At 38.2% G+C, this 11,006-nt stretch overlaps 2 protein-coding genes across 2 annotated transcripts; both read left to right on the top strand.

Annotated features, from left to right (window-relative positions):
- Nucleotides 1–2,326: 2,326 nt before the first annotated feature.
- On the top strand, nt 2,327–5,481 carry LOC133727359 (patatin-like protein 1). The gene is made up of 7 exons (XM_062154952.1): nt 2,327–2,764; nt 2,912–3,093; nt 3,213–3,387; nt 3,481–3,642; nt 4,230–4,532; nt 4,856–5,031; nt 5,109–5,481. The coding sequence occupies exons 1-7, from the start codon at nt 2,627–2,629 to the stop codon at nt 5,167–5,169; spliced, it is 1,197 nt and encodes a 398-aa protein (XP_062010936.1). The 5' UTR covers nt 2,327–2,626; the 3' UTR covers nt 5,170–5,481.
- An 821-nt stretch (nt 5,482–6,302) lies between these two features.
- Nucleotides 6,303–10,759, top strand: LOC133720507 (uncharacterized). The gene is made up of 12 exons (XM_062146854.1): nt 6,303–6,695; nt 6,792–6,893; nt 7,108–7,188; nt 7,330–7,439; nt 7,585–7,720; nt 7,909–8,007; nt 8,394–8,499; nt 8,602–9,053; nt 9,138–9,308; nt 9,418–9,615; nt 9,814–10,134; nt 10,412–10,759. The coding sequence occupies exons 1-12, from the start codon at nt 6,408–6,410 to the stop codon at nt 10,502–10,504; spliced, it is 2,157 nt and encodes a 718-aa protein (XP_062002838.1). The 5' UTR covers nt 6,303–6,407; the 3' UTR covers nt 10,505–10,759.
- The last annotated feature ends 247 nt before the right edge of the window (nt 10,760–11,006 follow it).

Raw genomic sequence — 11,006 nt, 5'->3', positions numbered from 1 at the left:
TTTTCTTCCAGAAGATTTTCATCCATCTTTTGTCGGCTTAATTCTTAGTTTCTCTAGTTGTACACCAATTGAGGTATCTAGGCGACTAAATTTACTATAAAAGAGAGTTAAATTGTGAGAGTTTGGGTCATTTTGTTTTTAGGCCCGAATAAGTGAGCTCATTTTGTTTGCAATGAGGGTTATCGGTCAATTTGTTTGGTAACTTGTGCCATTTATGATTTTGGTATGAGACAATAATTGATGTAACGTATCTTCTTGTCAGAATAAGTGAGCTAATTTTGTTTGCAATGAGGGTTACCGGTTAATTTATTTGGTGGTTTGTGCCATTTATGATTTTGGTATGAGACAATAATTGATGTAACGTATCTTCTTGACAATGAGTAAGTAATGAAATTATCTATTCTTTAAAAAAAAAAAAAAAAAAAAAAAAAAAAAAAAAATCTTTCGTGTACGTCTTTCTTGTTGGACATTTTCTTAGAGCCCGTGGGCCGTGGCGACGCATGCTCTAGTATACAGGACTCAGTTTCAATGTTTTGACTTTTGAGCAATGCAAGTTAAATGGTACAAGAAATGGAAACGGAAAAGGTTAAAAGGTAGAAGAATTCGTACATGGTCATCAATGTTTTGAGGTGACCCAGCCACTTTTGCCAATTCTAGTATATGGTCGTTCGGCCGATGGATTCGAAATGTTTAACCAAAAGTAATGGGCTTGTAGAGTTCCTCACTTTCTTTCTCGATCGATAGGGTTTGAAGGGGATTGGCTAGGCATAGGACGGGTAAAATTTAATCTGGTATCTGTTTATTATTTTAAATTGAAGCCTCTAAACATACAGTAGAGAGGAATATTGATGTATGTTTTTAACCCAAAATTTTAATCAGTGCTTATCCTTAACACAGTACTTCAATAGTTCACCTTGGTTACATTACATATTGGGATATTTAATTATTTATAGTGTTCGCTGATTTTTTTTTTTTTTTTTTTTTTTTTTTGGCCAAAGTATTTGGAGGGGGGGAGGCAGGTCCCTCCGGTCCAGGAACTTTATGATCGACCGTTTGCTCCGATTACTCGAGGCAGGCCTTGACAGGAGCCCAACTAACATCTGAGCCCCGAGTCGGTTACAATTGGGAGTAGACAGACCTCGCAACGTCCCAAAGCCCACACTATCACACTGAAGTGGTCAGGTGGTAGGACCTGCAGGCATCCGCAATCAAGTTTCGAGATGACTTAGACACCCGTGAATTTGGCACGTTTCACCAGCGTTCACATGGGCCCCCCGCAAGACCCCAGCACTCAGCAACCTACCAACAAAGGATAAATTGACAACTCTGGGGCTTGAACCTTGGATGGGGGTGCCAACCAAGGTAAGACCATTGCTTTTGCCAATCCTGCCAACCCTTGCTGGCATAGTGTTCGCTGATTGTCTACCAAAGTCTACAAACTTAACTTAGATTATAGAAGAGCATATGTTCGGTAGGCAGCAGCTGGCAAACACAGATCAATCTCTTGCTTTAAATTCTGGAAAGAAAACAAATTCATGATGGTGTCCAAATAACAGTCGGGATCGGAAGAAGTTGGATACCTTTAGAATCTTGGATCACCAAATGGTATGACACACTCTTTAATTAGTAAGGTATTAACTTGATCACCAATGACAAGGTGGTGTTAGCTCAGTGGTTAGAACGCTCACTACCTAGGATCTAGGTCCTGGGTTCGAGTCACCATAGGGGTAGAAGTGAAATCATTTGATCCTCTTTAAAAATATAAAAGAAAAAAAAAAAAACTTAGATCACCAATCGAGGAAGAAGGTGGACATCTTTAAAATTTTAGGTCAGTAGAGATGGTCTAGGTTGGTTCATGTCCACTGAAAACTACTTTACGTCCATCTCCAACCAAATCATACTGTTTTTAACGTACAAGGTACTGCTCCTACTCGAAGTTGGCAAAATGACATTGGAGATGAATTGTGTATGATGCAAATTTGGGCAATTAAAGGTTTTTTTTGTTTTTTTGGCGGAAGGGCAATTAAAGGTTTGGACATCAGCAATTCAGCATGCACTTTAAGGACAGCCTTTATCAGAAGAGTAATGATACCTTGATAACCTTCCGTTCTTTCTTCATCATGTCCATGGCTTATCTAATAAACTAAGGTCAATGCATTAAGACTGTTTAATTTAATTACGTATCATCGTAGCGCCTACCTATACTTAAGAGAAAGATGTTATGTACTCAAGTACGTAATCCTTACCTTGACCTCAGCACCAACCTAACATTCCTGCTATGAATTATTAGCAGAAAAGATCATCAATCTAGCTATTTCCAGTTTCTTGTTCATGTAGTCGATTTTTTCTTGCGAAATAATTGAGAGTGCATTTGGATGCACGGTTCAGTGTACCTTGTAGAACGTACTCTTCATTACCTTTCATTTTCATCGTGCTGCAGCTAATACCGTCTGACCAAACCCTGATGCATGCATAGAGTTTTACAGGCCAAACCCTGATGCACATGTTAAATATGGAAATCTAGCTATATATATATGTAGACCAGTTATGTTAAACCTACCTTATATATATCAGATCATATACTTGGTCTTGTTTTAATTAGAGGTAGCTAGCTGAAACTTAAGTTATGGGGAAGGGAGATTCTCTTCGTGAAGAAATTAACCCAAGCTATGGTGATAGAATTACTGTTCTAAGCATTGATGGGGGTGGAATTAGAGGCATTATTCCTGGAACCATTTTGAGTTTCCTTGAATCCAAATTACAAGTATGCAAATATTATATAATCTTTGTCTCTCTCAATATTGTTACGTACGTACATTTGGTACTTTGTACTGCACGTACCGGACTATACTGAATTTTCTTCGCCTAGTCGCCTAGATCGATCGTTGCACTTACAGTTTCTTTTGTTTAGGAATTAGATGGAGAAGAAGCGCGAATTGCAGACTACTTTGATGTGATTGCAGGAACAAGCACAGGAGGGCTAATAGCAACCATGTTGACAGCACCTGATGAAAAAAAGAGACCTCTTTTTGAGGCAAGAGATATAGTCCCATTTTATCTGAAGCATTGCCCCAGAATATTTCCTCAATCCAGGTTAACCATACTCGATAATAATCTGCTAATTATTTTTCTTTATTTTGCATGAATTAATTACTTTGTTTTTTTTTTTTTTTTTACCAAAAATCTTTTGTGGCAAATATTCATGTACACAGTCGGAGAATTATGAGAATGTGTGCCTTAATTGGACCAAAATATGATGGCAAGTACCTGAGAAAGATGCTTCGTCAGATACTTGGAGCTAGAAGACTGCATGAAACTGTTACACGAATTGTTATACCCACTTTTGACATCAAGCTGCTTCAACCCCATGCCTTCTCAACCTTTGAGGTACGTATACAGTACGTGCTTATCTAACGACAGTTTATATACAGCATATGATCTTAAACTGCTGTTGCTAAATGATCCATATTCGATCCGCAGGCAGAGATCGATGCTTCTGAGGATGCATTGTTATCAGATGTTTGCATCGGTACTTCGTCGGCTCCAACTTATCTTCCAGCTCATCACTTCAAAACTAGAGACTCAGGAGGAAATGAGAGGGAATTCCATCTTGTTGATGGTGGTGTGGCAGCAAACAATCCTGTAAGAGAGCCAATCCTTGCTTCTTTCATTTGCCTGGCTCTTTTAATAATTTACGTGATTGAGTTTAATCGTGGTTTTAACGTTTTTATATACTATTTTGAGAGCGTGATTGTAAGAAAGCTCAAGAAATATTTTCGAGGCATTTCATCCAATATATTGTCCATTTTCTTTTTAGATATTAGAGATTACAATTTGGTTAAGGGAAAAAGATATTATGGATTCATAGGATTCCATTGTCTCAAGGAATTTCAAAATCAGTACATAACTACTCCCCTTTTTACCAATTTTGCCACGTTTTGGAAGAATTTGGGTATGTCTGCTAGTGTTATATACAACTTCTCACAATATGCGTCAAGGTTCAATCACGTAACAGAATTTACACCTACTATTATAATGTAATCGCCACAAGCGCGATATTCACAAGTGCATAGTAAGGCACTGAAAATGTCATATTATATTTTGGTGTTAATTAGTATCCATATATTTATCTTCCAATAAATTGATGATTTTACACATAAATTAAGAATTCATCTATAGCTATTTCGATAAATGTGGAAATGATTTTGTGTTCAATAACTGGAAATCAGGCATTGCTGGCAATGAAGCCAACAGGGACAGTGTTCCCAGGAAGTCCAGATGCTCTGGCTGCACCACAAAGCCTAGACTACAGCAAATACCTAGTGCTCTCTCTAGGCACTGGAACTTCAAAGACAGAGAAGAAGTACGATGCAAAAATGGCATCAAAGTGGGGGATCATGGGCTGGCTCTACAAAGATGGCCACTGCCCTTTAGTTGATGCTTTTACTTTTGCTAGTGGAGACATGGTTGACCTTCACATGTCATTGATTTTCAGGTCCATTAGTTGCGAGCATAACTACCTTCGAATCCAAGTATATCTCCGTTTAACCCCTCATCTTTTGTTTCTACACACACATATATATATATATATAGGGCCGACCCTGAGATATTAAGGGTTCGAGGCGGTTGCCTCACCCAGCTTTCCTTAGGGCCGGTCCTATGATATACGGTTGTTAATTACTGTAATAACTAGTAAATATGGTACAAAAGTGTTCTGAAAAAATTATTTCGGAAATCATTTTAGACCATATTGTGCCGCTATTTCTAACACCGGTAATGAGGTTCACAGCATGCTCCAAAAATACATGTAGTAGACACTGTATTATTGATATGTGATATCTTGAGCATGATGCAGGATGACACTTTGAGCGGGCATGTATCGTCGACGGACAAGGCGACGAAGAAGAACTTGAAGGATCTTGTGAAGACTGGTGAGGGTCTGCTGCAGAAACCTGTTTCCAGGATGAATCACGACACTGGGATTTTTGAGCCTGTGGGAAATGAAGGCACCAATGAGACCGCTCTCATTAGGTAATTAATAGGACGTCACTTCTTAATAAACAAAAGTTACATATCAATATATGTAGCTAACTAGTAAGCTTTGGCAGGTTTGCAAAAGCACTATCAGAAGAAAGAAGACTGCGGAAGGAAAGATTCCACCAAGCCTAGCTAAGCAAGCTCCTCCATTTGAATAATTAGCATGCAATAATTAATCATCATGGCACACCCTTGTGCTTGTGAAAAGGGAATTTGTCACTAGAAATTAGAAGTTGACTGACTAGTCAGAATTACAAAACTTAGTCCGATCCAAGGAAAACTCATATATATAATATGGTTTAGCAAGTATATATATACTCAAATTTGAAGTACTTTACATGTTTTGTACTGCCATATAAGTGGATGCATGTGTTGATCTGTAATAAAAAGAAGAAGAAAAAAAAATTTACGTACACTGTTAATGAATAACAATAAAGGGGTAACAAACCCAAATGTGAAGTTTCTAGCGGTTAGTCCGAATTAATATGTCAAGGTTTAGAGTATCGAGGGCAACAAAAGTATCGTTTGTTGATTACTTGATTAATACATGCTTAATTTTATGTCTGACGTTGAGGATTGAGATGATATGGGCCGATACACGTACAAGCTATACATGCAATCATATCGCATCAATCCATCGACTAGTATGAAAAACGAATAAGCTTAAAATTCCAACTTTCATGGAAAAATAGAAAATACAATTTTATTCTTCTCTTCCCTTATCAGCCTACTCATCCCAATTTTAACATACATAATGTGACATTTGCGAACGTTTCAAAATTGTGTCATTTGCAAATAAAAGCATATAATAATATTTCTAAAAAAACATCGAAGGTCAAACATATGATGAGTCAATTAGCAACTTCATATTTTGATCGGGAGTGAGGTAATAAAACACATTGGTTACGTTACCAAGTTAGTAACACACCTACCAAGTCAGTATTCGGACCGAGATCTACGAGGGTATCCCAATAAAGCCAAACTAATATGTTGGGACTCAAACATTCCATGCTATGATAAGCCGAACAACAATCTTTAAAAATCAAAATTTCCGTGTTATACAATCGTAGAGAATTATATTAAATGAAAAAATAACAAATAAAGAAATAATGCAAAAAATAATGATTTTTTCTATCCGATCACATGATCACATCACGGATCCTTCCAGACTCCCATTCCTCCACGTAGACGTCTGTAAAAATCCCACACCGGTAACAGTAACACCCCCGCCTCCTTAACAACCACGAATCACCACCTATAAATTTGCCTCCACTCCCTCTCTTTTTACCGTTTGCCTGAAAATTTCCCAACCCGATTTTCTTCTTCTTCTTCTTCCTTTGGGTCTCTCTCTCTTCCCCGAAACCCTAAAAATGGACTCAATGCCTATTAACTGGGAAGCCCTCGACGCTCTCATAATCGATTTCGCCAAATCCGAGAACCTAATCGAAGACTCCTTCTCGTCTCCGCCGTCGTCTCCGTCGCCGTCGTCTTCCTCTTCGTCGTCCGTTTCGTCGTCGTCGTATCACTCGCGGCTGATTATCCGTCAGATCAGACGGTCGTTGGAGGCCGGTGACATTGACGCCGCCGTCGGTCTCCTCCGCTCCCACGCGCCCTTCATCCTCGACGATCACCGCCTCCTCTTCCGCCTCCAGAAACAGGTACCTCGAGCTTTCTAGGGTTTTCGCGTTTTGTCTGTTCCTTTTTTTTTTTTTTTTGGCAGAAGTGTTAATCTTTGGGTCGTTTTTTTTTTGAAGAGGTTTATTGAGCTGTTGAGGAGAGGCTCGGCGGAGGCGCGTGAGTCGGCGATTAGTTGCCTGAGAACTGCTCTGGCTCCTTGTGCACTTGACGCCTATCCGGTACTTTTTTGAACTGTTAACTCTGATTTCAGCACCGTCAATTTTTGTTTCTGTGTTAAGTTTTGTAATGGAATTCACTACCTAGAGACTAAAACTAGCTCAATAGCTCTAGTTTTCGTGTCGAAATTGCGCGAAATGGAGAATTGGTGTTGTGTTGTTTTGTTCAATATGTTTAATTGTGGGTTCTGATAGATGTCATTGTTGCATTTGAAAGGAAGCATATGAGGAGTTCAAGCATGTACTACTAGCTTTTATATATGATAAAGACGATCAAGCTTCTCCAGTAGCAAGTGAGGTGAGATAGTTATGCACTTTTATTGTACTTGTACACCAGCTATGCTATGTATTACCTACTGTGTCTTTGTTATATTCATATTAATACCATTACTGTAAATTGTGCTGAAAGGATTTTTTTTTTTTGCTCGATGTGTTTTAGTGGTCCGAAAGGAGGAGGTTTGACATTGCTGGATTGGTTTCCACTGTCTTAAGAGCCCATTTACATGCCTATGATCCAGTTTTCTCAATGACCTTGATATATTTAATAAGGTATGACCTCTTTGACTTTGGAGTAGTTGCTTACAGTTGTTATTAATGTCCTTTAGGGTGTGAGGGAGTGTTTGTTTGTGTACAAGGCACAGGAACTATGTTCTGTAGTTTTTTTTTTTTTTTAAGTAATCAGTGTCTTGTGCAGCATACACAAGGGCTTTTGTCTTCGTCAAGGAATTTCATCACCCATTTCAGACCTTACAACGAGGTTGCTTCTAGAGGAGCGTGACCCCCCAGCAATTCCCCAAGAGAGCCTGTCTGAAGCACCTCCTTTTGATGAGGTGAGATTTCTAAAACATGCACACTTGTCCCTAGATGTTACAGGAGGTAAAATAGTTCAACATTTGCGGGTGATGCATGGATCACAGAGATGTTCCTTATTTCATGTGTTAGACAATGAACAAGTAAAACTGTCATTTGGATGCTAAGCATGTCTTAACATATTTTTGTGTTTGGTTTGGAAAACCAGGTGGACATACAAGCTCTAGCACACGCTGTAGAACTTACAAGGCAGGGAGCAGTAGATAGTTTGAGATTTGCTAAGGGTGATTTGTTTCAGGCTTTTCAGGTCAGTTATTAATTACTGATCAAACATTTTCTTATTCTTTTTTTTTTTGAGTGCTTATATGTTTGGATTTGTTTTTTGTATCGTCAAGTTCATAACTTATAGGGAAATTGGTCATTTGAGGCATCTTAATTTGATCTGAGATATATTTGTAAGTGTAAATGAAAAAAAACAACATACTGTTAGATGTTTATGTCAAAAAAGAGGCTATATAAACAGCAGTGCTTAAGATTGGTCAGAAAAGGGGTGGAAGAACTTGTACTGATGATACAGAGAATCTTTTTTCCCCAATCTCATGGACAATCGCATTAATTTTAAACAGAATTTCTTTTTAAGCTTGCAAGATTTTTAATTCATTAGTATTAATTATTTGTACTTTCCTACTGCAGAACGAAATATGTAGAATGAGAGTTGATGTTACCCTGCTTGATGAGCTTGTTCGCGAGTACTGTGTTTATAGGGGCATTGTGGATGCTGGTCTTGCATCTTCTTCTGGTGAAAATTCAACTTTTGGTTGATTCTGTACTTTATAGGTTGTTCTTTTTGTTTTTAATCTTTTAACATTGTGACTGATACTAATCTACCTATCCATGATAGTTGTACCTGGAATGCAAAGCCCTTCCAAATCTATGAAAGTTGACCAATCAGTGGCTGGTTATTCTTTGTCAAGAGACAGTTCTCACGAGGTGGAATATGCCAGCAAAAATTCTGATGGTGAAGTTTCCATTAGTACTGATCAGCGACGTGGTTCCCCTGAAAAGAATTCTGATGTGGCTAGCATGGAAGGAATCGAGGTCGACCTACGTTATGCTTGTGAGTCAACCAGCAACCAAGAAGATTGTAGCACCAGTGGATCACATCAGCCTGAAAATCTTAGAGTTCCACAAAGAAACAGAACCAATGTAAGTGCAGAAAGAAGTAAGCGCAAGCGATGGAGGGGAAGACAAGATGATCTTGAGTTTATTCCTGGTGTTTCTTGTAATCAAATAAGTAAAGGAATAAGCTCAAATTCCCTGGTTTCCGATACATTGTCTTCAAAGGAGAAGCAGGTATTGTTTCCTGTTATTAGGTGGTATAAAGTGGTAGGATAGTGTTCGTTCTACTTGTTATTTGATAATACTGCTGGTTTGCAGGCTTCAGAATGTTTAGTTGTAGATGTTAACAACGTGGATAAATATGAGATTGTGCTTGAGATGAAGGAACTAGCTAGCAAAGGAATGGCTGCAGAGGTTGTAGAAGGAGTCAACTCGATGGACCCGAACTTTTTTGGGCAAAATCCTCTTTTGCTGTTTCAACTTAAGCAGGTACTTCAATCATGGACGGTCAGTAGTGATAACTTCATTCAAGGAAATGGCTTTTATATATACTATGATTATACAAAATTCTACAATCTAATCCTTTCATCAATTTTAGGTTGAATTCCTTAAGCTTGTCAGCTCTGGTGACTGTTCTAGTGCTCTGAGGGTTGCATGCTCTCATCTTGGTCCTTTGGCTGCTAGTAACCCATCTTTACTGAAATCCTTGAAGGAGACTTTATTAGCACTGCTCCAACCTGATGAAGATGCACTTCGAAAAGGCTTCCCCTTGCATGCTCTTGCAACTTCACTCCAGGTATGCCCTGACGTGCTAACATGATTCGAGCTGCTGATGCAATTACCTGTAGTTGGTTTTACTATTTTTTTTTTTAGATATGTCGTTAACTTAACTACTATTAAATTGTAGTTCTACCTGGACATGGTTTATAAAATATAACACATTAACAATGTGCAATGCCTTGGAATTTAAAGTCTTTCTTCTAATGTGTAATAGGTTGCAATTGGGAGGAGGCTTGGCATTGATGAACCACAGCTTATGAAAATAATGAGAGCAACCCTTCACACACATAATGAGTGGTTTAAACTTCAAATGTGTAAGGATCACTTTGAAAGTCTAGTGAGGATTGATTTCTTGAAAGAAGTTAATATGCCTTCGCTTGCTGCTGCTGCAACATCAAAGTCAAATGCTGATAGTTGCTCTAATGGGTCTTCCCAAGTTACAATATCTTCAAGCACCAGGATGGTGGAAGATGGAAGCAGCCTGTCTCAAGTGTCATCGAGAGATGTTGACGAGAATGCAATACTGAAAGTAATGGTAAGTCTTATGTTGTCTCAGATTTTAGCATCCCCTTGAGGAACTCGTTTGTTTACTCCCTTAGCTATACCAATTGTTGGCATCTTCATAAAATTTTCTTGTCCATGCACATCATTGTTGTTCTCAATATTGGCCATCCTTGCAACATATGATTCTTGATCATCACTTCGTTCACCACCAAAAGGATTTCCTAGGTTTAGAAGAGATGTTGGTTCTGGGTTTTGTTTTCAGACATGTTTGTCCAGAACAATTAATTTTTACCACTCTGATGGTGCAGGAATTTCTAGCTCTGCCGAGAGCAGATGCCATCCATCTTCTTGGACAGTACAATGGAAATGCTGAGACAGTCATTCAGCAAATATTTGCTTAATTCGATGTAGCACTATTCATGAATTTTTCAGTTTTTAGCTTATATTGGTTTATTCAATTTGTGCATAAGAGTTTCCCATGTAGATAGATATACAGAGAGTTTTTGCAAAGGGATGTACAGTAACATGTTCTACACTGGCTGTTTCCCATGTATATGATCCATATGGGCATTCTGTCTGAAAAAGCAGCCACTAATAAAACAGTGTTGGTTGGTCAGAAATAGAATAAAGCACTGGGAGACAATTGGATTGGTGTATTTTGCTCGCTCTACTTTTTGGGTCGAAAACAATAACCTACATTACCTCATCTTGTTTTGTTTTTTTGAAAAGTCATTACCTCATCTTACATGACATATTCTTAGTCATTGATGTCTCATTACTTGGGCACTTTTAAATATAGAACTGTTTACTTATTTTTAAGGTAAAAAGAGTAAAAGAAATTAAAGTTGTAAAATTATAGTTCATTCTCCAATTCCGTGTAAAACTGAACTTTTTAACTTTTTC

Source organism: Rosa rugosa, chromosome 1 (genome assembly GCF_958449725.1).
Source record: "Rosa rugosa chromosome 1, drRosRugo1.1, whole genome shotgun sequence".
Taxonomy (NCBI): Eukaryota; Viridiplantae; Streptophyta; class Magnoliopsida; order Rosales; family Rosaceae; genus Rosa; species Rosa rugosa.
The sequence above is the reverse complement of the archived record's forward strand: the minus strand, read 5'-3'. Positions and strand labels throughout refer to the sequence as shown.

Bases quoted from the DNA above. Each gene is read 5' to 3' on its own strand.
- LOC133720507 (XM_062146854.1), top strand. From the start codon at position 6,408: ATGGACTCAATGCCTATTAACTGGGAAGCCCTCGACGCTCTCATAATC. The intron at 6,696-6,791 runs GTACCTCGAGCT...TTTTTTTTGAAG, and splicing joins TCTTCCGCCTCCAGAAACAG to AGGTTTATTGAGCTGTTGAG. The intron at 9,616-9,813 runs GTATGCCCTGAC...AATGTGTAATAG, and splicing joins CTCTTGCAACTTCACTCCAG to GTTGCAATTGGGAGGAGGCT.
- LOC133727359 (XM_062154952.1), top strand. From the start codon at position 2,627: ATGGGGAAGGGAGATTCTCTTCGTGAAGAAATTAACCCAAGCTATGGT. The intron at 3,388-3,480 runs GTACGTATACAG...TTCGATCCGCAG, and splicing joins ATGCCTTCTCAACCTTTGAG to GCAGAGATCGATGCTTCTGA. The intron at 5,032-5,108 runs GTAATTAATAGG...AAGCTTTGGCAG, and splicing joins AATGAGACCGCTCTCATTAG to GTTTGCAAAAGCACTATCAG.